Source organism: Condylura cristata, unplaced genomic scaffold (genome assembly GCF_000260355.1).
Source record: "Condylura cristata isolate star-nosed mole 26May11 unplaced genomic scaffold, ConCri1.0 scaffold00010, whole genome shotgun sequence".
Taxonomy (NCBI): Eukaryota; Metazoa; Chordata; class Mammalia; order Eulipotyphla; family Talpidae; genus Condylura; species Condylura cristata.
In genome coordinates this window covers 44,715,795-44,742,711 of record NW_004567111.1, presented here as the reverse complement: position 1 = coordinate 44,742,711, position 26,917 = coordinate 44,715,795, and the positions used below count along the sequence as shown (strand labels likewise).

Here is a 26,917-nt window from a genome sequence, read left to right as displayed (position 1 = left end):
ACACTCTATAAAATACTGACATTAAAGATCTATGAGTCAACAGAAACAAATCAAAAAGTCCAAAGATTGGACAAAAGAACTAGACAGGCAAATCTCCAAAAAGCAATGTTCAACATCATGTATTATTAGTGAAATGCTAATTAAAACCACAAAACCACCTCATACCTGTGGGAATGGCCCACAAGTGCTGGTGAGAGCACTTACAATCCTGGTGGAAATGTAGACCTGCCTAGCCATTATGGGAAGCTGTGTGGAGGTTCTTCAAAACACTAAAATTGGATCTGTCATACATCCTAAGGTAACTCTTACCCTATGTTTATTGCAGTACTATTCACAATAGTCATGATATGGAGACAATCTAGATGCCCTAAAACAGATGACTGGATCAAGATGTGATATATGTAAACAATGAAATACTATATTCAGTGACAAAAAATGGTCATGACATTTGCAGCAAAATGGATGGACGAGTTGAAAGATATTATGCTAAATGAAATAGAGAGAGATACAAAATGGTTTTACTTATATATGCAATATAGCAAAGCAAACAAAGTGTCAAAGACAAACTTTGAAAGTTGACTATTGACATGAGGTATCCAGGAGGGAAGGAAGAAGGTAAAAGTGGTGGCGGGAGAGGATTGGGTGGGGTGTTGGGGGGAAGAATGAGAAGAGCACAAAGGACTATAGTGATGGACTATGGGTGCTTGAGTGGGGGAGACCCATAGTAATCACCCCTGAAGGTACAAATCACTTATGTCCAAAAATTAACAATGTGAGGAAATGGTACTTCACTTAAAAACAAATTAAACTTAAAAAAAAAGAAAAAGAAAGTGGAAAGAAGGGGAGAATAGAAGCTACTAGAGAAAAGATGAAGGCTAAGAGATAATAAATAAAAATAGCAATACTAAAATTATTCAGGCTAAAGGAAAGTAAATTAAAAGGGAAACATTAAGGTAAGGAGAAAAAAAGCGTAGGGGAATAAACAAGAAACGATATAGACTGAGGTAATGTTATAGCATTTATAAGTACAAAACACATAACAATTGTAGCAGAAACAAGAGTTGCAGCAAATAAAACTATTAAACTGTTCAGTAAAATAATAAAATAAAGACTATCACCAGCCAGTCACTGTAATCTGCCTGTAATCACTAAAATAACAGTACGATAAGGAATAACTAAAAGCTAATGGAAGAGTTAAAGTAAGTATTGAGCTAAAAGGCGGCAGAAAAAGAAAAAAATAAAGACTGATTAAAAAAAAAATTAGCACGATAGCGGACTTAAAACCTGCCATCAGTAATTACATCAAAAGTAAACAATTTATAAGCACTCTAATTAAAGAACAAAGACTTTAAGATTGGATAAAAGAATACAGCAAGGCCCTCCCTGTTGGCGCAGCGGGTTAAAGCACAGCACTAAGAAGCTTAAGCCACTTCCGCATGAGTTTGATCCCCGCATGCCCCGGAGGTGACCACATGGTGCGGCAGACCTCTCCTGACCCGCCCGCTGCTCCCCTCAGCAGTGTACTTCGTGGATCTGCCTGTTCTGCTCCCCACTCTGTTCCTGGTGAATCCTCTCACCCTCCACATCTCTGGCCTGTACCCCAGTTCTGTATGAATAAATAAATCTTAAAAAAAATAATAAAAGAATACACCAAAAGGCAGCCATGGTCAAGAAAGTGCCTCCTGCCATTGCAAAATATCAGGACAGAGTGTGGTAAATGCATGGTTTGAGAAAAGTTCCAAGAATTCTGGCATTGGATAGAAATCTGGGACAAACAGAAAAGACCTCACACGTTTTGTCAAATAGCTTTTAGTCAGGATGCAGTAGGAAAGGGCTATTGTAAGTGACTGAAAGTGCCATCTGCCATTAACCAGCTCACAATGGCCTTGGACCACTAAAATGGCCACTCAACTCCTTGAGCTAACTCTTAAATATAGACCAGAGTCCAAGGAAGAGAAAAGGCAAAGACTGTTGGCCTGGGTTGAAAAGAAAGCTACTGGCTAAGGGGACTCCATCAAGCTGGCTGTCTTCCTACCTGCTCTGTCTTGGAAAATACCCATCTTCCCTATTGCATTATCATGGGGAAAGCTGAGCTGAGGACCACTGTTGCCTTTACACAAGTTACTCTGAAAACAAAGGAACCCTGGCTATGCTGGTGGAGGTGCTCAGAACCAATTACAATGACAGAGAATGAGAACTACAGTAGCCAAGGAAGCAATGTTCTGGGTCCAAAATCAGTAGGTATCAACTCCAAACTGAAAAAGACGAAGGCTAAAGAACTTCCCACTAAATGAGGTAAATGCATGCTGCCATGTCTTCTGCACATAAAAAGATTAGTCATTGTATTAAAAAAAAAATGCCACCAAAAGCATAAAATGTTTACACAACACTCACCTTAAATATATGAACACAAACAGGTTGAAACAAAAAAGGTTCTGTCATCCAATCAACAGCTAAAACTGGTATACAATGTTAACATATGACAAAGCAGTCATTAAATAGTCATATAAATACTAAATGATCTTATAATTATAAAATGGCCACTTAATCAGACATTATACACTCAGTATAAAATATTATACACTCAGTATAAAATATTCTTCACTACTCATTTCTGTACTGTTCTTTTTCTAATCATTGCACTTTTCTTAATCTGACATTATGTTATATATTTCATTAGTTTTCATATTTCCCTAACCTCTTATAACTAGACTAGCTCTTAGTAGGCACTCAATACATATTTGTTGAAGAAATGAGTAAAACTTTCACTACTAACAATTTCTTATGGCTTATTTCCAAAATTCTATTACCTATTTATTTCACTTATGCAATCCACTAATTTAAACAGCAGTTAAGTCTTTGTTAGCCAAGATTTTGCATGACAAGTTTAAAGAAAAAGTTTGAAAAATGTATTTCTACTTCATAAACAAAAGCTCCAATATTAAATGCCCAATTGAGTCTTTCTTCATTTAGTGAACATATTTCAATACATGTATTGATTCACATAAATCAAATAAACAATTATATTAGCTTTCATGTTTATTCAACTTCACAGAAAAATCCAAAAATGTTTCTGAAAATTGGTTATTTATCTAAATACCAATTGTTTATTATGGTGACATAATACTATGTGGTAAGGAGATATGCCTAAGTTAAACAAATTTTTAAATTCCTGATGATCTTCAAGTGGGCAAAAGGAAATCTTAAAAATCAAACTTACAAGTTATAATAAGAAGATACAGAAAGTAATTTAACCTTTAATACCTAAAACAAGTTTTACAGCCACATTTGTAATTTACATATACAGTGGAGATCACTGAAATAGCTTCCTGTTGCACTGCAGCAAGAAATTTTATTATAATGTAGATTAAACATATTTGCTACAGAGTGCAGCAAGATAACCTCACTGAAGAATCAAAATTTTCATAATGGAACTTGTTACAGTGAGTTAAATATTTTCTTAATTTTATACAGTACATATTTTCAAAATGAACATTATCACTGAAGAACTTGCTAACCACTGTTAGCAATTAATGTTTTATACATACTTAATTTTACTGTAGTTATAGTATGTGGCTCTCTAAACATTAGTACATGAAATGTTAAGTTTAAACATTAATAAGGTAATCCTCCAAGATGAAGATTCAGGACATCAAAACTTTGATCATTATTGCACCTATTTTTCTACAGAAAAAAAATGGAAATTTTACATCATAATCTTCCCAAAAGTGAACAGACAAGTTGTAAAATCACATATTCATTGGCATTGAACAAAAGCTACAATGAACAGTTTTTGTGAACTGATATACAGCATTAATGTGCAATGAAATTTGGTTAACTATGATCATGCAAATAAAAATCCTCCACAACCATATTTTTATGTTTTATAAAACAGCCTTAAAGATATACTTTCATAAACATTTCTGGTGCAGTTTTGCCAATGACAAAAATACAAAGCTATCCTTTATTCTTTATTTTATAGATTTAAAAACATGCCTTTGTACTGCTGACATAGAAATAAGCATGTAATGGGAGAATAGAGCTAATGCAACATTTAAGAACCAATTATCTTGGCCCAACATAAGCTGCCATAATATTTAGCAGCCTCCCACAATCACTGGTGTCATACGGTTGTAAATGAAGAATAGTTAAATATTGAAAGATTAAGACACAATTCACAACATTTTTTTTTAAAAGCAAAAAGCTGTTTTGTAAACATGAAGAAATCTTTAAAAGAAAAATAATCACATCAGTTGTGATATACACTGGAAAATAGTAGAATGTCATTTTCCAAAATAGTAGTTTCTTTATTATATCCCCCCATCTATTATAACCAATCTTGGAATATACCTTAAACATAATGATGTACTATATGAAAATGTTCCATTATTCAATATGATAAATTTAATAAGTTAGAATATGATTATTTTTATGATGTTAAAGACATGGAAAAAAGAAAGAACAGCACCTGAAATACTAAAATGAATTTAGGTAAGCATTAAAGTAGTAACTTATATGTTTTGGTTCAAAACAGTTTATAAAACTGTATAAAGGATACTGCCTTAAGTAAATTGTATCTGTATTTTGCAGATTATAACAAGGAAAAAAAGATGTGGTCTAAATCCAAATAAATTTCCACTTCTTCCAAAATGGACAAAGTAAAATTTCACTCAAAGTTCATAAGACTGTGATACCTACAGTAGATCATATAGTTGGTTATTACTCCCACCCTCACCTCCCCCCCCCCAAAATCAAATTTTTGGCTCCAAAATAAAGTACAATAATAAACTCTTGATGAAAAACTATGTTATGGGGCAATCTATCATATACTATGGGCTAAATATGAATTTACAAAGAAGAGCACATCCCATTTTCAGCAATTTTTCCATTAACATGCAACTCACTATAAAATACAAAACACTTGCTTTCAAGAACAGCTTATAAAGACACACTGCATCAATAAAATTTTTTTCTTTTTCTGATTAACACACTGTTATGGAGAACTGCAACTTTTCTAATGTGTATATATCAGATTTTATATTATAGTGTAATAATTTGCATTTTCTGAACATATTGTCCAAGAGAAAATATCTATACACAATAACATTCTAGACTATTAAAATCTAATTCAAATTACAGAATTTTATTGATACAGTAGATTAATAAAAACTGAAAAGGATGATAAAATGGAATAAAGAATTCAGTACATTATTTTATAACACACTCTTTAAAATTAAAATATTTTAAATCTCTCTCTTCTTAAAATTTTCATTGCCATGAGAGGCCAGAAAATTCTGGAACCAATACTGAGGTGTAAAATAATCAAACAACTTCAGGGCTATTTCACAATTTGCAAGAATTCCTCACATCAGAGGTCTTGCTTAGATGTAATGGCAGACAATTTAGCACCTCTGAAGATTAAGGGTGCCCAGGAGTAAACACTATGTAAGATACACAAGGGAAAAAGACCATTTAAATTCTCCAACAAAGAGTGACATTGATAAAATGACACCATTTGCTGAATTATTTTTTCACAGTAAAACTGCAGAGAATACAAATACAAACACTGACAGATTACTGCTTACGATCTATTCTAACAAACTCTTCAAATCAATAGATCCAATAAACAGGGTACTGTCAGTTTAAAGCCGCAGATAAAAGCTATACAAGCACTTTAGAAGTCAGAAACATTAATAAAAAAAAAAAAAGAAAGAAAAAGATTATTTACAAGTTTCTTCTTTAGTTTATGTCTACATAGCCATCACACATTACATTTTCACAAGACTCTGTAGTCAATGTTATCACCATATGTATGGCTAAAGTTGTATGACCACAAACACATGAGGTCATCAAAGTAAGGTCCAACTGTCCACTCTTCAGCAGTCCCATTTTGTGCAGCAAAGGCTTTATTTTGCCTCCAGCTTGACAACAAATGATTTTTTTTCAAAGCTTTCACGCAAAAAGTTATTAATTACATTTGTTCATCGCCTTTCTCTTTTAGAACTTCTCCGCCGTACCTTAAAAGAAAAGTCACCAGATGATTAATTAAAATGGTACACAGTTATTAGAGAATAATTGTTACTATTTACCAACTGTTATTCTCACTTGTTTCAGATTTTCTCCCCTGAAACTTCTCTCCTTTTAACCTTCTGCACTGGCATCACGTAATTTAGACCTATATACCATTGCATTTCCACAATAGACTTTCTCAGAATAGCTAAAGAGAAAAATATTTTAATAATTTTAATGATTTGAGCATAGGTCAGTGTTGACTGAAAAAAAGAAAACAGAAATAGCCTTTTTACTTACATTTCCTTATAAAAGGAAATATTTGATACCAATGAACTTAATGATTATAAATGTCTATTAGGGAAAATGAATTTGATCCTAATAATTATCAATATGTACATATTTGAGATATGTATGTGTGTATCTATATATATATGACATTAAATTATGATATAGTTTCTATTTGAGGAAAACATTCAGCTTTACTTTTACATCCAAAAAAAAAAAAAAGATTTTCAGAAAAAATGTTTGCCCAATTAGTTTGAGGACACAATTTAGCATTGTGGTCCTAACTTACATATAAATGAATCCTGATACAGACAGGAAAGATAACATTACAATGGACAGAGACAGATCAACTTTAAACCTTGATCACAGAACTCAGGTTTCTCAAAGATGGCCTGGGTAAGCTTACCAAAGACTTAGCATTAGTTTATCAAGAAAACAACACTTAAACACTTATATATGTGTTAATTACTGTACTTCCAAAAAAAAATGTCTGAGACGTGTTAGCTGGCAAAGTTGTTCTTTACCTTAAAAAAATTCTTAGGGAAGTTTCACATTCCTACTTTTGTAAGAGTCTGTTACAAAGTTTATGAATTACAAAAGCTGATTTTAGTTAAAAACATGATTTTATTCTGTATGATTAAACTTCTAGTTCCTACTGTGAAATTCAAATAAAAGTCATTAAGTAAAAACAGTGTATTTAATAGATATGTGCTCCAAAACTCAAGGTAAAACCTAAATGATTAAAGGGTCAATATTAAACTGTTCGTTCACTTTAAAACTTGACATTTACATTTTCACTATTATTCTCAATTAGATTCAGGTTGCCACAAAGAATATTTTCTCTATTATTCAAATCAGTGGATAAAACAACAGTACAAATTCATCAAGAAAAATATACACTTATGAATTAAATAGCAAGTGCTAAACAGATCTGATCAAATATGTACCATCGGTATTTCATACTATTACACATGGAACTTTAATAAACACATACATTTACTGTAGAAACTTCTTCTTCTTCTGTTTCTTCCTGTGGAATATCATCATTAACAGGAGAGCTCCCTTGAAACACATCTATTTCTTCACTTGAATCATTTTCTTTAGTGGCTGCTTGTTTGGAGCGTCCTACACGGCTAGAGTAAAAGACATTTAAATAAAATAAGCACTTTGATCTTTAAGAAGTAGATTATCTTATCAGAGGAGATACTTGTTTAAACAGCACAAAATTTGGAGTCTTTTCTAACTCTTTACCTGACACTAGAGATTCTACTCATAAAGAAATCTCATTCATTCACTTCACCTTCATTTCTACTATATATTTCCACCATCCCCATTTGTTGCCTCTTTTCTTCACAAAGTAATATTCAAAAAATGTAAAAACAGATAATACACCTCTGCTCCCCAGGTAATTTACTGAAAGTAATTTTGAAAATTACCATAACATATAAAGCTCTGAAGGCAGTCCTTGCCTATCTTTTCATATCTCTTTCCACCTCACAATTCTCTGCAACTATAGCTCAACAAATCAATCCTTCCTTCAGCTCTATGAATTTGCAAAAAAAATTTTCCACTTCTCTCCACCTAAGTGTTCCTCTACCTACTCTCTTCGTATCTAATTCTTACTATTCTCAAGGAATTAGTTCATCACTTTCCAAAGAGAAAACTACTCTGGCTCCTCAATCTTCCCATTACATTCCCCAGTAGCACAATTTATAATTCCATATTTATGTGTTACCTATCAATGACTATTTCTATTTTAGGTTGTAAGTTTCATGAGGACAAGAATCATGTCTGTTTTATGACACTATATTCCCCAAAACCTAGTACTCCCTGAAACAGGAGGCAATCAAAATATGTAACTGATAACACCAGTTAATCAAATATATTTCTTCATATTTTCTTAGGTAGGTGCATAGTTTATTGCTTCTAAAATGTGAATTGTTTAAACCCCTGTTCAAATCACATAGTTATTTTGTTTCAGGTTTTCGGGAAACAAAAGTGTAAAACACAGGAATGATGTGAAAATAATACAATCTTTTTCAATTCCACTAAGGGCAAAACATGAAGAACAGACAAATCAGGACTTGTTAAACCAGCTCTAAAACAGAACTTTCTAGTAAAGGTAAAAAAGACAATAAAGATACAATATACAATCTTTCTGTATTGGTTTTTTAAAAGATATCTGTTTGATTTACAACATTCATGTGAAGACTGATGTAATTTTATAGAATAACATAATAATCATGTAAGCACTTATTTTTATTTTCTTCAATTATAACAAGTTAGTTATGCACTTGAAAGCCATTTACTTCATTAATTTCTTATCATACAATTAACTATTAAAAGTTATTCTTTAACTTTCCATAATTGAATCCAAACACATTCATGTAGCTGACAGAAAAATGAACTTACCTTTACTTTTTACCTGAGGAAAAAATTAAATGGAAGAAGGTATGAAGTACTGGCTAGACACTGAAGCAACTTTCCTCTTCCTGTGGAATACACAGGAACAGGAAAAACTTCTAAATACCTCAATATTTCACCAAAGCTTGTTGTCAACTCTGAAGTCAAGCCATTGGTGTAACTAGGTAATGCAATTACTCTCAGCAAAACTGCAGAATTTCTAATAGATGATATGTTATTTGTACTTAAACAACTAAGGGGGAGGGAGGTGCCAAATCTACACATTATAACACTGATGTTCCGGTTACATTACTAATTTTGACACAGATTTGTTATTATAACTCTCTCATAAACATGTTTTTGTGAACATTCAAAATTACTTATGTGTACATACAGATGTGTTAATTAGATTAGAAAAGAAAACCAGGATACCAGAAAAAGTGTGATTGGCATGTGATCACTTCAATGAATGTAAATTAAGAAAAAAGATGCTCATCAATTTCTTACAAAGTTCAAAGAATAAAAGTAAAAATTTAAAAGCTATTAAATTTGCTGAGAAGAGAATGAAGAAAACTTAGTGTGCAGTGACAAGGCAAACTTGTCTACATGGTGTGATTATTTTAAAATATCTTTTCTCTTTAGATACCATAAAGTCTGTATAGGAAATAAGAACTTAAAATTTAGTATTCATTTATAAAGATTTGCCTAAAACCTATAAAAATATACAACTGTTACCAGAAAGTTAGCTGGGACATCAGTAACCTAGGCAAGTTTATAAAAATTTATCTTACTTAGTGTAATGGGTTTAAATATATGGGACTTAAAAAACAGTTCTATGTATATTGATAAATCTATGAACTTTTGCAAAATAATTTGAAATTGGTTTGAAATTTAGTATTATTTACAACTTACACATTTTTTTTTGGTTGTGATGGTGATGGCGTTTTTGATGGTCTTCCTCGTCCTTTCTGTGGTGTGGATTGTGTGGATTCAACTGCACTAGTTTCAGGAGATTCTGCTCTGCTTTGGGGAAGACCCAAATGTGGATAACATCAAATTATGATTTACAATAGAGTAACTAAATAGATGCAGAGTTCAGAGTCACACATAATTACCTCTGTTGAGCTCTTCTTGATGTTCGATGCTGTTTGCTTTTTGATTTCTGTTCTGTGTTTCCACTTTGTCTTTCTTCTTCTTCCTCCTCTTCTGTTGCTGAGGGTCCAGACTTTTTTTTGTTTCCTTTTTTAGAAGTCTTTATTGTTGGTTCTTCTTTTGGAGTACCTCCACCAACAGGTTTTGGTGGCCGGCCTCTTTTACCTTTTTTTGGTGGACTATTTTGTTCATCTTCATTTTCTAATATATCTTCCTTAAGCCTCTTTTCCTCAGGCCACTGCTGTTCATCTGATTCTGAAGCTGTATGGCCTCTCTTCCGTCCACGCTGACTACCTTTAGGCTTCTGTTCTTGTACCAACTTAGTCAGGTCATCCAAACCTAACTTCTCTTCTGAATCTGTGACGGTTGCTTTTTTCCGGCTTCTAGGCTTATCCAATTCAGACTAGAAATAAACATCACAATTTCAAACATAAAATTTTACAATACATTAAGTTGAAGAATGAAATAAAAAATTTTGTTATCCACTTGTTATATTTTCCATACAAAGACATATATAAAACACAAATACATATGGCTGTTGCTCCAAGTTAAGTTTTGTAACAATTTATTCTTAAAAATCATTAAAAAAAAATTACCTGGGTACCTTTTTTTTTCTTTATAATATAATAGTTTATTTTTACATCATTTTGTACTTTTTTTTTTTTTCATCTCAATTGTAATCCCTGTGGGTTTCCCATCACTGAGTACCTGAGTACCTTTTTTAAAAGTGTTTTATTATGTCATTAGCATTTACTATCTTTGAACTGCCATGGTATTATGCCCATTATCCTATTTGTTGACTGGAATTTTATTTGTCAAACTACATTCTTCTACCCTTTTGTGTTAACTTTAAATTTTATTTCCTGTATATTATGGACGGAATTGTGTTCCCACAAAATTCAGATTCTTATGTAGGGATGGCACCTTTAGGCGCTACTTCAGTTGAGATGACAGTGGGGGCTTCATGATGGGATTACCTCCTGCCAAAGAGAAGCGCCAGAAAACCCTCTATCTATTTCTCTCCCCATTATGTGAGAACTCAGTGAGATAGCCTCCCCTGCAAATGAGAAAAGAGCTCTTACTGGAACTAAATTGGCTAGTACTTCATCTTGAACATCCAAAATTCCAGAAATGTTAGAAAAGAAACTTCTTTTAAGTTATCCAGCATATGGTATTTTTTTATGGTAGCTTGAACAGATTTAAACATTAATTTTATCTTGTTTAAGAACGTGATATAAGATGAGGTTCTAAAATGTTTTTTTCTGATCCCCAAAAAAGACTGATTTGTATGCTTCCTTTATTTTATATTACGTTTCTAAAATAGATATGTTTGTGTCTGGTTGGGCTGACCTTATTATTAATCCTCTTTTCTGCATTCACTCATTCTTCCATATGAACTTAAAAATCACACTGGAATTCTAACAATTATACAGTCATTAAGAAAGAACTGTCATCTTTTTAAATTCACTTTCCCATGCAGGAACATACCATGTCTTTCTCTATCTTCAAGTCTTATTAATTTTCTCAATTTTGACATTTTCTCCACAAGGTTATATTTTCCCTACTTCTTTTTAGATCTATTTATCTAATTTTGCTTTTTTTTTTTTTTTAAAGATTTATTTATTTGTCCATACAGAGTTGGGGTACAGGCCAGAAATGCGCAGGGTGAGAGGATTCACCAGAGACAGAGCAGAACAGGCAGATCGACGAAGCACACTGCTGAAGGGAGCAGCAGGGCAGGTCGGGAGAGGTCTGCCACACCATGTGGTCACCTCCTGGGCAGGCGGGAATCGAACTCATGCGGAAGTGGCCCAAGCTTCTTAGTGCTGTGCTTTAACCCGCTGCGCCACCAGGGAGGGCCCCTAATTTTGCTTTTTATAGTGCCTACGATAATATGGTAAATCCCCTTTATCCCAAGGTTATATTTAATATAAAATTAAATTACCAGAGTAAAATTAGCTATACACACATATATAAATAAAATATGTGTATGTAAATGCTACTGTGCTAAATTCTTAGTTTTTCAATTACTTCTCTAGTATACAGAAATAAAAATAAATATCTTTGCATTTTTCATTATTATACTTTTGATACTTATTTCATGTCTTCCTAAATTGATCAGAATAATAGTGGTAAGAGCTGCCTGTTTTGTTCCTGATTCTTAAGAATACTTCAAGTCTTTATTTTGCTTTAAATAGAATGGCTGACTAAATTACTGACTACTAATTAAAACAAAATATATAGCATGTTAAGGAAGCATCCTTCTAGTATTAGTTTTCTAATAATTCATATTTGCCATGAATGGCTTTTAAATTTTATGTCTTTTTTGGCATGATCAGAGACTTTCTTGTTAATACTTTTAGAATTTGGCAATGATCTACTATATTGTATTAATGATTTTTTTAGCACTAAATTATCCTTACATGCCAGGAAAAATATAAAATCTGTGACTAATTTTAACTTGCTAAGTTAAATTAACAATTTACATAAATTAAAAACCTTATACATAAATATAAAATTACCCAGAAATGGAAAAGTAGGAGGGATAATAAAGCGAAACTAAATTTGAAATGCCACCTTCAATTTCACAATGCTACAATTCATTTTGTGTCCAAAGATCTGAAAAGGTATCTGAATTCGTTGGAAACTTGACTTCCTTTGGAAAAGATTGGTAGGAAACAAATCTAATGTTGGTGCTAATATCTTTTTTTTTTTAAGAATACCATAAAGCTGGCCCTCCCTGGTAGCATAGCAGGTTAAAAGCACAGCACTAAAAAGCTAAAGCCACCTCTGCATGAGTTCAATTCCCGCCTGCCACCAAGGTGACCACATGGCGTGGCAGACCTGCCCGCTGCTCCCCTCAGCAGTGTACTTCGTAGATCTGCCTGTTCTGCTCCCCACTCTGTCTCTGGTGAAGCCTCTCCCTGACCCTGAGCCTCTGGCCTGTATCCCAGTTCTGTATGCACAAATAAATAAATCTTTAAAAAAAAAAAAAAAACCATAAAATAATCTAGTTTCCTAAAGGACTACAATCTATAATTTCTCTTTCAGGTTTGCACTGTCATTTTAAGAAGTATGAAAATAAAGTTAGGAAGCAAATAATGGGAGAAATATGTTATCTATAAAATGAAATATTTTAATATTATAGTATACAGACAATAATTTCTTTCCAGGAAAATTTCAATGTGATGAAATATTTTAATATTATAGTATACAGACAATAATTTCTTTCCAGGAAAATTTCAATGTGATGCTGGTGGCTCACAGAAACAATGGCACTCTCTATCATCTACTAGCCTTTAAATAGAACTTCTTATAATGTTCACCTCCTTTGAGGATATTTCAGCTGAAACTAGTTTATTAGTAGTGTTCATTTAGTACCTCTGAAATATGGACAGCATTGTCACATAAAAGATAGCAAAGTCTCCAATGTAATTATAAAATTAAAGTCCAAAGCTCAGAATTTAAAAACAGTCCTACAAACCATAGACTTTATTATACATTACTCTAAAAGGTAGAACTAGGTATGGAATTTGTAGGATAAAAATGAAGACACAAAACCATTTTTCCCAAAAATTTTTGGAAGAGATAGGTAATAAGGGGAGTGAGGGGGAGAGTATGCAGGTATTTAATAAATTTAATAAAGAGAAATTATGAACTCTCCACTTAAGGCATTTCAAGCACATGGTGACCAACTTTCATTAATATTAATGAAGAAATTTCTGCACTAATTGAACAGCAGGACTAGAAAACATAAATACCTTTTCCAATTCAAGGATTCTCTTCTAGAAATCCAGATTACAGGATTCCTTTCTGGCTAACCGATCAATTTTTAATACTGGTTGGGTGAAATTTTTAAACAGCCAATAAAAGTCAGAACTTAATTTTTTTTAAATGGAAAGAGAAATAATCTGGCAAAATAATTACTTAAAAAAAGTGAAAATAATTTAAACCTCTTGAGGGTATATAATGTTGGTCCAATGGGACACCAAAAGGGAAGTAATATTCAGAGAAATCCAATTTATTACTAACCTTCCATCACTATTAACCCAGTAGATTCAAACACATTAATTTATGTTATTATGGTAATTATTTATCAATAATATTTATCGTTAGGAAAACAAAACAGCAGCATAAGCAATTCATCTGGGACAAATCACTTATTCTGATAGACCACACCAGTTAATATCTAGATTTTACAGATAAAAGAAACTGATTCAAAAGTCTAATCAACTGTTTAGAGTTAACCTAGCTATTCAAAATACTCCCAATTCTTAAGGCCATCAGGTTGTTTTAGAATGTATAACTGTATTCGGTACTTGCATGAAAACTAACAAATCTGTCTTCTAATGACATATGCAAATTATGTCTATCATACAAGTTATCACTGCTATTAAGATTTAAAAACTAAACAAGGATTTTAAAGAACTATGGCATTTTCTACTTTTACTAGCTATTTAATTGAATGCTCAAGAATTGACGAAAATGGAGGAGCTCTTAAGGGCCCTACTTCCATTTCCCTGCTCAAAACTAAAAAATGAAATGCCAAATTAAAGAGTATCATTAACTTGTATCAGTATAAAAATTATTATTAAAATTATTATAAAATCAAACCAAGTATCTCACCCTTACAAGATCAGAGTCGTCTCTCTTGTCATTTTTTTTCCCCGGCAAAGGTGAAGACATGGTGTAATCTTCATTTTCACTGTGATCCATTTCAGAACTGTCAAGCCTTTGAACAGACATTTGTAATTGTTATTACAAGCATAAAAGCATACAAGTCTTTTCTGTTCCCTAGTGCAGCTTTTTAGCTTTAAAAGGGTATATCTCTCTTTCAAAAAATACCAGCTTTATTCTATCATATTTAGTACTAAATCAACAAGCAGTGAAGCACATTAAATGTATTACTGGGGTGAGGGGTGGGGGGCTCCCTGATGGCACAAGTGGTGTAAAGTCTCACCGCTATCAAGCTATTTGCCAGTCACTGTGGCCTAAGTTTGGCTGCTGGTCAGAGAGCAAATCCACATGGCACAGCAGACCTCTCCTGTCTCCCCCACTGCTCCCCTCAGCAGTATATTTCAATAGATTTGCCTGTTCTGCTCCCCACTCTATCTCTGCTGTATCCTCTCATTTCCCTACATCTCTGTCCTACACCCCAGTTCTTGTAGTCATAAATAAAAATAAATTTTTAAACAATTTATTACAGGGAAATAAAAAATTTAATTTCTTGTTGTCTTTTATTTATTTATTCATTTATTAAGATTTATTTTATGCATAAGAATTGAGGGTGAGAGGATTCACCAGAGACAGAATGGGGAGCAGAATAGGCACACTAACAAAGTACACTACTGAGGGGAGTGCAGAGTGAGACAAGAGGTCATGTGGGTCCCCTCCCTAGGCGGGGACTGAACTCCTGCTTAAGTGGCTACAGTTAGCTTTGCAATGCTATGCTTTAACCCACTGAGCCACCATGGAGGGCCCTCCCTAAGTCTTTTTAAAACCTAAATTCTCATATGGGTGATTTGGTGATGGGAAACCCACAAAGATTACAACTAACATGAAAAAATGCACAAAATGATGTAAAAATAAACTACAGTATTATTTTAAAAAAAAAAACAAAAACCTAAATTCTAATTTTTTAAGGGGAAAGCAAATCAAAACTTACCTTGCCAGCGAGTTGGGCTGGCCTAGCTTACCAATCTTCCCTGTTCCCTGACTCTTAACCTAATTACACATTTTCTTCTCTCTGTAAAAATCCTTTATTTCTACATATAGAATGTATGTATTCTCTCCAAGAATTTAACCACAGATATTTTTTGTCGGTATTACTAATAAGTACGTGGATTAGTGCCTAGAGTAGAGTAGATGCTCAATAAATATGTTAAATTAACTTCACATATTATCTATCACGTACTGGTAGATTTAATCTTCGGGTCTGGTTGAACTAATCCTTATTTGCTTTTAAATTGAAGTTTTTTCTTTTTTTTTTTTTTAATTTATTTATTTGTGCATACAGGACTGGGGATACAGGCCAGAGGCTCAGGCAGGGGCAGTGAGAGGCTTCACCATAGACAGAGCGGGGAGCAGAACAGACTGAAGAAGTACACTGCTGAGGGGAGCAGCGGGCGGGTCAGGAGAGGTCTGCCATGCCATGTGGTCACCTCCAGGGGCAGGCGGAAATCGAACTCATGCCGAAGTGGCTTTAGCTTCTTAATGCTGTGCTTTAACCTGCGGCGCCACCAGGGAGGGCTACCTTATTTGCTTTTAAAACCTTTATATACATTGGTGATCCCTAAATCTTAATCTCTGGCGTAGAACCCCAAGTTCTAAATTCACACATCCACGTGCTTATTCAATACTTCAACTGATTTTCCTAATGGTATCTCAACTTTAAAACAGACAAAACAGTTATTTGAACATTCTTCTTTCACCCTGCTTCCACAACACACACACACACACACACACACACACACACACACACACACACACACACAGTTCCTCCACAATGCTTCTATTCATCATATTAAATGACATATTTTAAACTCATAGTAAAAAATAAATTCAGGGCCCTCCCTGGTGGCGCAGCAGATTAAAGCACTGCACTAAGCTTAAGCCACTTCCGCATGAGTTCGATCCCCGCCTGCCCCGGAGTAGATCCACATGGCGAGGCAGACCTCTCCTGACCCGCCTGCTGCTCCCCTCAGCAGTGTACTTCGTCCATCTGCCTGTTCTGCTCCCACTCTGTCCCTGGTGAATTCTGTCACCTTCCGCATCTCTGGCCTGTACCCCAGTTCTGTATGAATAAATAAATCTTTAAAAAAAAGAAAAAGTCATCTCTCTCTCTCCTACACTAGATTACCATAAATACTGCTAATATGTGTGCTCTTCAATAAGCAAATGAAAATGCATTTTTCAAAATTCAAAAATATCTTAACAGAGTTCTAATTCCTTACCTTTTTGTTCAAGGTATTGTGAAAACTCTTCCACACTTACTCATACCTCATTATAGTCCTTTTTTTAATGACTATATTCCACTTTGGATGTATAATAATTTAACAATTTTATAACTGTTAAACATTTAGGAACTAGCTCTTGCCACCAACCCAGCTTACCCCCACAAGCTAAAATATGAAAGGCTAAAATGGAATGCCTATCTAAAGTGAGTGTGAAAGTAAATATAAACTTGCATGTAGTTAAAATGTTTAAACAGAAAATTCAAGTATGCATTAATTTCTACTCAGTGATATTAAATGTCTTGGGTTACATTATTTTAGCTCTTATAGCCTTATTGGAATCCTTAAATGTAAAGTATGCTACATACCTCCCTTTTATTCTTCCAGGAGAACTTGGATTTGAGCTGCTGCTTGCATTGCTTACAGTTTCCATTCGTGATGATTTTGTTTGAGATTGTTTGCCTGCTGATGAAAGCGGCTTATTAACAGCTCCTAGAACATTGGTTGTTTTTGGCTGAAAGGAAAAAATGTATATCTCCTTTTATTTGATTAATATCAAAAGAAATGTAAATAACCATAAGTAGTAATTTTACTATTGATATAAATCAAAGGATTTACAAACAAAACATGAAAAATAAGCAAAATAAAGAGTATAAGTTGAATGTCACTTAAACAAACAAAAAAAAATAACAGCATAATGAAAATTTCTTAAGTTAATGAAGGGAAAGGCTCATGTAGAAAGTAAAGTCAAGTGATATGTATAGTCAACAATGAAAACAGATTATTAGGCTCTTGGCATGGAAGAATGTAAGATATTCTTTATGATTTTATCATGACATTACTTTAGGATAGGATATTTAAGGACCAGGTTTCCAGTTTTAATATAAGCTAATACGTAAGTTCATGTATTTCTGCTTTCATCTACCTAGTAAACGTAACTATTTCCTACTAAAAATGGGAAATATCTAATAAACCAATTTCTAAAGAAATAAAAATTAACATAGTAATGCCAGAAATCATACTAAAATAAACAACCACATAGAAATTAGAACAATTCCCAAAACATACTTTTCCAGGAGTAAAAAAAGATTTCATTTCTGGAGGCAGATAATTTTTGGTGTTACTGAAGTTCTACAAGCAAGAGAAAAAGATGTAGTTGGTGAATAGTTAAACAATGTATCTATGAAGTGTTCAAAATCTAACAAAACAGAGTTAACTTAAAATACAAAATAAAATACATCTTTACTTTATGCTAAGTAATCAGTGGATACACAGAATTTCAGTCATTAATTTTAAATACTGTGGTAATAACAAGCTAATGGAATACCACCAACAATAGTAATAAAAACAGTTGAGCTCCAACATATTATACTTCTAATAGCACATCAGGAAACACAGGCTTCTATAAAAACACTCACTAAGAAAAGATCTAATATCTTAATCACACAAATGTGACTGCTTAAAGCAGTTCCTTTTACCTATTGATTGAACCTACAAAGGATGTGCCAAATCTCCAAAACCAGTTAAGATTTTACCAGGGTATGCTGGGGGCAAAGAAAGGATACTGGTTATTTTCATACTCTCAGTTACATAATACACTGAAGTACATTATGAACCTCTAAGAGAAATTCTGAAAACACCTTTTATATCTCATACAATATTTGAATTGAGAGTGTTCTGTAACAATCATGTGTTTCCACGGTACTGGGCCTCTTCCAGGGTTAGCTCGTTTCATGTCCTCATACCACTCAATCGAGGGCTAATAACTTTAGCCAGCATTTCTACCCACATTCTCCTCATTTTGGATGAATGGCTATTAAACTTACATATTTACATGTGTGATCACACTTTTGATTTTTATTGCAGATTGGGTATAAACCTTTGAAACAAACCAAATCATCTTAAATCTCTATAACTTGATATGTTCTCCAGTTTGGCCTATATCCTATTCTTAAACCACATTTTTAGGACTCAAGGCAACCTTTTCATGATATATGGGACAACTCTTAATAATGATCCTTCCTGATCTTCCAACACCTTGAGAATACTTTTTATTCCAACTTACACAAATTCTAAAATAACTACCTTATCAGGCTGGGTGAAAAAACGAGCTGGTAGTACCGGGTCTTTAGGAGATTCCAAACTGTATGTGGTGCTCTTTGACATGATGATATTCATGGCAACATCACACACAGTGTACAGTTTCTGCAATGGTATTTAAAAAAAATTAGATACTTAAGTTATATCCTAAAATTCCTGAATTAGAAGTAATTTGAGAACATGAATTATTTTTTTTAGTACAGTATTTTTCAGTTAAAATGCTTACCCTGAATATTCTTTATATTATTATCAGTTTACAAATAAAGGCATTACAACTATTAGTAGTTCTATATTAATCTAATAACTACTAATAAAAAGGCTGATGTTACTTACAAATACTACAGAAGTTTTATATCCTATACTCATAGGTTGGAATTGACATGGAATCATAATGATTTATAAAGAATTACATACTTCATTCATTTTTGCATCATCTGGTCCTTGGGCATCTTTTGTTTGCTTAATATTTTCTACCATTTTTCTGATAAATGCATGGCTGTTATTTTCATTTTTAGCCATTAATATTTCCAGAACAAACCAAAGACATCTTGAACGAAAAAAGAAAAAAAACAATGGCTGTTAAATATAAGAAAGGGAATGTCACAAACATATATCATTTCAACAATGTAAGCAAACCCCCCCTTCTCAAAGTCTCATTGATATTCCCATGAAAATAATTTAAAAAGGAATTTAAATGGTAGAGAGAATGAAGTGATCTTTACCCCTTAACTATGACAGGGAGGGAAGATGCCTAAAGGAATCACCAAAGCATGGATAGCAGAACCTCAAATAATCAAGACTGACTATATTCCTGGCTAAAAGTCTTTAAGGAAGTATAACTTCTGTACTCAATAGTTAAGAATTTATTCATCAATAAATTAGAGAGTAAAAAGTCATGGTTGAAAACCACGCACATTATATTTGCTTAAGGAGGGAAAAATTTTTAAAAAGTTTCAGTACCATAGTTTTAAAAGTTAGTTATATAAAATTCAATTCAATAAAAAAACCAAGTGCTTTGTCTCTACTCTTACATAGAAAAATAAGGGACAGCAATAGCACAAAGAAAAGTAATGTGAGAAGAGAAGAGCAACATAAAGTAAGGTATCACCCCAGAAGGGGAAAAAAATGTCAGGTATACTACAAATTCTTCTAGAGTGGATCTAAGATAGAATGGAGATTACTCACTGATGTACAGAGATAATTCATAAATAAGCAAAGTTTAGTAATTCCTAAAGCATACATTCATCATCTATTTCAAAAAAACCAACGGTTCTCTGAGAAAGAGGGGTGGCTAGAAGTTTTCATTAGTTATAATCACTCTATTAAAAAATAGAAATTGTGGCAGAAAGAAGATAACATTTTCCCTTGCCATGAAGTTATCAGTAGTTTGATTTCATTCTCCTGAGGGTCTCAAATATTTGATTATAAAGTATTTCTACGAAGTAACAAACCAAACATTACTTTCCTTCAATAGGAAGCCAAAGGATAATAATTTACTCAAAACTACAAAAATCATCTTTTATTATAACAGAATGTTCCTGGAGTTTCCAGCTAATTTAAATAACTATGCTGGTCTTATAAAGGTTACATAAAACACCATTTATTTCCCTTTTCCACAACCAAGCACATAGGTTTTTCAGTTTGTGAAAAAAAAATACAGCCATCACAAACTATAATTAGAACAGCAACAATAAAGTAGTAAAAGGGAGTAATTTCCCGTTACCAATTTTCCCTTTGTTAGATCATTTTATCTTCCTAGAAAGAAGCTATCCTTATTACCTAAATAAAAGCATCAATTCACTTCACATGTAAATCTAACAGATCTTTAGATCAAAATGAAAAAAGAAGACTAGAATGGAAACTTTCAATACAAAAAGAAATAACACACTTTTTAAAAAAGGCAGCAGAGCAGTGGTACAGTAATACTAAACTGGTACAGTAATACTAAACTGAGGTTTTGGAAAAGTATCTAAGAAATGAAATATGAAAAAAAGTAAGGGAAAAGAATCTTAAATGCAAAAGAAATGAAATCAATAAACTAATTATGACTGAGAATCCATTATTATATAGAAAAGAGAAAAAACTTTCAGAAAATAGTATGACAAACATCTTACTCTTTAACATCTTTAAGTTGTTCAATATCCTGTACTTTGACGTAATCTGGGTCATGTGCCAAAAGGTGAATTGTGTATGGAACAACATACTCTGGAAGAAGAGACAGTAATTTTTCTGGAAAAGGAAAAAAAAGAAACATCCAAGTTAGAAAACTAAACATATTCACTCAGTTTCTAATCGTCTCTTTAACATGTATCCCAACAGTTTACAACACTAAGACTATAAAAAAAAAATACTTAAATATCCAGCATTGAGGTATCTCATAAATTAAAGTTTATTCATTCATCCATTGTGTCCAACATTGACATGCCTCCTAAATGTACCACATACTAAGGATTACAAAAAGAAATATTAGTCTTCAAATGTACATGGGGAAAGCAATCCATGGGATGTCAAACAAATTACGTCAAAACTAAGAAACGTAAGATCTAATTTTCGTACTATAATAAGAAACCTCAACACTTTTACAAGTTGCTAAGCAAAATGAAAAAACAAGTAAATCTTTCAGAGTTAGTCAGTTTGGCATGAAAACAGGAAGTAAAGGTTGATAGTGATTATAACAGAAGAACAAATATAAAGAAGTAGACTTAAGTGATAAGAAATATCACCTCACTTCACATTCAAGAATTTTTTTAATTTAACTGATATCAGCATATTGCATTAGAAGTAAGAATGATAATCCCAAATAGCTTTATTAAAGGTTATTCAGAAAGATTAGTATTCATATTCTGTACAGTTCTGCCTATATTTTCTTTCAAAATAAAATCTCAGACCAATGTTCAACCTTAAGTATAATAATAAATGTATAAAAAGATGACAATTTTTCTTTAGTTTTATTGCTATTTGTTTTAGGTGATACTGATTTCCAGGCAGATATAGAAGACAAAGAGTAACAAGGGCTCAAATTTCCTTAAATTTAAATGAAAGCTTGTTAAATGTTTACTGAATGCTTACTATTTTCTAGGCTTATTATTTTTATTGGGGTTCACTATTTTAAACATAAAGATCAATAAAAGTAGAGAAAGACTTGACACTAAATTATAAACAGATATACTGCTATAAAAATAGTTAACAACTACGTGTACTTCTATGGAAGATGCATTATACCAGATGCTTTATTAGCATGATGCTTTAATCTTCCTAACAACCATAATAAATGAATATAATTTAATTACAGCGATTTTGCAAATGAGTAAACTAAAGAGAGATTACTAAAATAGAGATTACTAAAATAGAGATTACTAAAATAGAGATTACTAAAATAGAGATTACTAAAATAACCTGCCCAAATACAACCAATAAATGGCAGAGATGTGACTTCAGTTCTGACTTTTTTCAAAGTGAGGAATGAAAAGAGAGTTATAGTGATATACTAATATCAAAGCTATATTTTAAAGGAGTCAAAAGTATAAAACATACTCTTTAGCTTTCCTTGTTTGTTTGTCTGGAATGAGGAAGTGATTTCCAGATAAGTGTTGACAACAGAGGAGAAAAGATATTAACACAAATTTCAAATAATGCAGAGTAAAGGAGCACAGAGTTCATGGTTATAGGATGACTAGAGACAGCTTAAAACTCAGGATGGAGACAATCTATATAAGGGGACATGCTAATGAGTTTCAACTTGATCCTATGAGCAGTGAAGAATAAACATGAATTTCAAACAAGGAAGTAATACAATTCAATTTGTTTTAGAAGATGATTTGATAGTTGTGTGTCACAGACAGGGTTGGGTCAGAGAAAGGAAAACATTTACAATGTAAAGGTAGTCAAAAGAGTGCATACAATACTCTATGTGAAACACTGTGAGACAGAAGAGTTAAGAGTAAATTCAAAATAACCAGTGAAAGAATAAAAAGATTTAGCTATGAGAGGGGAAAAAAGAAGGTATAAGAAATGTCTCTGATTTCTGACTTGTTAACTGGACTAATTTTAATGTGGTTGAATAAGTTGTAGAAGTCAAAAAACACAAAAACTAATTACATGTATGTGGTATAATAAGCAAACAAGCACCTATTTTATCAGTAATATGTGGACAATCTGTAAAGTTCTAAGGCCTTTGTTTTTTAATATAAATTAAAATACTGCTCTAGCGAAAGTATCTCCAATTTCACTATTTCTCTTGATCATTTAATCAGTTACAGATATAGTGATTTATATACTTGTGCATTTGTGTCTTTTAAATAACCTTTTAAAAAGGAAAGCTATTATTGAAAAAGTCATTTACAATTTAATGAGTACCAATTCTATAAATATAAAACTGAAATTCTGTTAAGATTGGAAAGTTTGACTTTGCACATTCTTATATGCTTACCACTAACAGCAGCATGCTGCTTCAGATATTCGCGTCTCACATTTATATTTTTTACAAGACACTGCCTGGCATGAGCTCTTCTCTCTTTTACAGGATCTTTTGCACAAAGTGCACAGATTGCCATATATTCTAGTGGAAGCCGTAATCGAGAAAGACCTTTGTGAAGTTTCTGGGCAAATACTTGTCGTACTTGATAGCATTCATCCTGTGAAGACATAATTATTCTATATATTACCTACCTGGCAACAAAGTAAAACATACTTTTGGGTACAAAATATGCTATAATCAAGTAACCAGAAGGCTAAACAGGCAAAATTTTATTTACAACCCATTTCTTCTGCTCACAGGATTGAGATGCTGAAACAAATTATTTCAAGACTGGAATATTCACCCAATTATTACCAGTTACCTTATGTTAGAAAATACTTTCAGAACAGATAAAACAAGTAAATATGAATACATTCTAACTTAAAAGTACGAACGTTTACAAACTATCTCATATTAGATTTCTTCATTTATTGAACAAGATAAAATTCTGATCAATTTTATGCACTGTAATTCTATTACTTAAAACAAATTACATTGTAACTTAAAAAAAGTATGAACGTTTAAAAACTATCTCATATTAGATTTCTTCATTTACTGAACAGGATAAAATTCTGATCAATTTTATGCACAGTAATTCTATTACTACAAACAAATTATCAGGATTAAAATGCACAACTCTAGAATAAGGTTATTATTAATCGACTGAAAAACTCCAAACTATTTTGGTTCTATAAATAAACCATCTGTCCCTGCTTTCCTACTCTTAAACCACCCACATTCATGTGATTGATTTACATATAAGTCTTAACCATTGCTGCTCACTTCTGGAAGAACTATGATTATTCTTTTATGATTTATTTATGCATACAAAACTGGGATACAGGCCAGCGGTGCAGGGGTGATAAGAGGATTCAACAGAACAGAGTGGGGAGCAGAACAGGCCAACTGATTTAGTATACTGCTGAGGGAAGCAGCAGGCAGGTCAGGAGAGGTTTGCCTCGCCATGTGGGTCACCTCCGGAGCAGGGATCGAAATCATGCTGAAGTGGCTCTAGGTTTTTAGTGCTGCACCACCAGAGAGCCCTATTTCAGTTGTTTTTAAGTCTAAACCAAAACCATGCTTTTATTCCTTGCTCAATAATCCTTCAGGACCCAACAATAGAAAACAAATTAATAACAAAGTCAATTTGAGACTTATGATATTAAAAAAATTACTCAAAAAGTCATACTAAGACAATGTTAGAAAGTAACTGTCAAAACAACTTGCAGGCTTGATGACAAAAAGAGAAAATTGACAAGAGTGATGGCACAATAGATACAGCAAAAGAACCAGCTGAATATAGATTTAAAAGAGGTACTTCAGGGAACTAAGGAAATTTTTAATGCTGAGTTGTTGTTTTTTTTTAACAAAGATGATCATGCTTTTGATTGTTATGAAAGCTAAATGTGAAGTAAATGATAGCATAATGTGTATCAGAAAAAATACAACCTCAAAAAAACAAATGTGATGCTTTCATGATTATTATGATCACAGCTGTAACCAATAAATGCTTCAACAGTTAAAAAAAAAAAAAGATGGTGTTTTAAAAATAAAAATCTCTCTCTCCCCGCACTAGAAAAAGGTCTAATCAAAGTTTATATTCACCACCATGAAATTAATTTTAGTTTGCATTGTACAGTAAAATCCCTTTTTGTGGGTTTTCTAATACAATTATCCTCAGAACTAATTCTACCACTTTATAAATAGTTCAGTTACTTTGTGTGCACTGTACTGTAGCCTGAGTCTTGATTAACAGAAATAGCTGGATTTGGATGTGTGGAAATGCGAGGATGAAAAGAAAATCAGAGGAAACAAACTACAAGCACCAAAAGAAAGTTGTCAGCTTCACTGAGAGTTGGTAAAGAGCAATATACAAGATTTTTAAGTCCAAGTACCAGAAGATAATGATTTTTTTTTCTTTTTTCTAAGTGTAAATTTTTAAATATTTTTGACCATAGGAATAACATGATCAGAACTGTGATAGGGATAGAACATGATTATCTAACAATAGAGGAATCCACAATAGTCTAAATGAGAGCTAATGATAGTTACAGCAATAACCAATAGCTAAAAAAGGATGAATAAAAAAGACATACTAGATGTCACATAAAGAATTATCTGTACTTCAGTGCAGTGAAATGTAAAGACAAGCAGCAGTCAAATATAAATCATGCCTTCAGGTCAAAGAAACTTCATTCAAACTTAACACTTACTGAAGCTGGACATCTCAGGAAGGATTTCAAAAATATTATTAATTCAGTCTTACATACACAGAATAAGAAAGTTTGAAATTTCTGGTTAACATTTGTAGTGGGACCACACTTTTTCAAGTTTCTAGTCTCTAGTGTGGGAATCACCTGTACAGAAAATGAGATGGCCAAAGAAAACTGTTTAAATGGGAAAGTTAGTCATGGACAATTCCTCATAGAATATATACACTTAAATGGAAAGAAAAGATCCACGAAATATAGTTGAAGTATAACAAAATCAAGAGACTGAAACTAAAAAAAAAAAAAGAGAGAGAAAGAGCTACAAGAATATAGGTGCAATTAACTATTTGAAATGATGCAAAAAGGATGTGTACGTGAACTTATGAAGTTAACTGGTTGGGGTTTTAATAGAGCATTTTTTAATAAACAATGGAAGAGGCCTCCCTGGTGGTGTAAGTTTCATTACTATCAAGCTATCACAAATCACTGCAACATGAGCTAGATCCCAATCCATGGAGGTGAGCCACACAACACAGCAGACCTCTCCTGTCTCACCTGCTGCTCCCCTCAGCAATGTATTTCAGCAGATCTGCTCGTAGTGCCCCTCATTCTGTCTCTGGTGAATCCGAATCCTCTCACCCCCTGTACCTCTGGCAAGTACCCCAGTTCTTGTATACATAATAAATCATTTAAAAAAAAAAAAAGAACAATGAAAGTAAATGCCAAAATGTCAGCAGAGAAGAGTGAAAGAAGAGGGTAAGAGAGACAAAGACATTAGCTTTCTTAAGATTTGGAGGTTTAAAAAAATATAGGCATTTGGTTTAAAGAAATAAATTTGGGGAAATTCTCATTTAGAACGGAGTAACCTGATTGTCTGCAGTAGTGAGATTAAGCTCATAATTAAATTGTAACCAAAAATGTACGTTCCACAGTCAACAGAATTCCAAAGCAATCTTAAAATTTAGGCAATGAAGTTGATGACTGAGATAGCACTATAGTACAAATACTGAGCTAGAAGAGAAAGTTTCTAGAAATTAAAGAAATATGGGTGATTTTCATTCATAGTGAACTTATTCTAGGTGGTACATTTCAAACAAAGAGCATCTCTTTTTATGTATTTCCCTACACTCTTGGTTAAACCATTTTCACTTCCATACTGACATCAGACCAAGAACCCTATAAATCAACAGACTACAAGTATCAATTGAAAAAGTTATTAAGTAGGTTTTCTTCTGAGACAGTTCATATGCTTCATAACCTGATACCCTCCTCCCATGGTCCTAGAG

At 32.8% G+C, this 26,917-nt stretch overlaps 1 protein-coding gene across 4 annotated transcripts in view; it reads right to left on the bottom strand.

Moving 5' to 3' along the window:
* Nucleotides 1-3,027: 3,027 nt before the first annotated feature.
* The window catches only part of PDS5B (PDS5 cohesin associated factor B), a 151,325-nt gene continuing 127,435 nt past the window's right edge, over nt 3,028-26,917 (bottom strand). Inside the window, exons 25-35 of one of the 4 annotated variants that reach the window (XM_004680195.2) lie at nt 23,335-23,539; nt 21,020-21,134; nt 19,320-19,452; nt 18,891-19,010; nt 17,874-17,936; nt 17,174-17,319; nt 14,479-14,584; nt 9,816-10,255; nt 9,613-9,720; nt 7,292-7,430; nt 3,028-6,017 (exon numbers count right to left, since the gene is read on the bottom strand). In XM_004680195.2, the coding sequence (XP_004680252.1) occupies nt 5,982-6,017; nt 7,292-7,430; nt 9,613-9,720; nt 9,816-10,255; nt 14,479-14,584; nt 17,174-17,319; nt 17,874-17,936; nt 18,891-19,010; nt 19,320-19,452; nt 21,020-21,134; nt 23,335-23,539 (1,611 nt within the window). In that variant the 3' untranslated portion in view covers nt 3,028-5,981. Of the gene's footprint in view, nt 6,018-7,291; nt 7,431-9,612; nt 9,724-9,815; nt 10,256-14,478; nt 14,585-17,173; nt 17,320-17,873; nt 17,937-18,890; nt 19,011-19,319; nt 19,453-21,019; nt 21,135-23,334; nt 23,540-26,917 lie in introns of all 4 variants that reach the window. The other 3 variants (XM_012723326.1, XM_012723324.1, XM_012723325.1) reach the window with 3 other exon arrangements.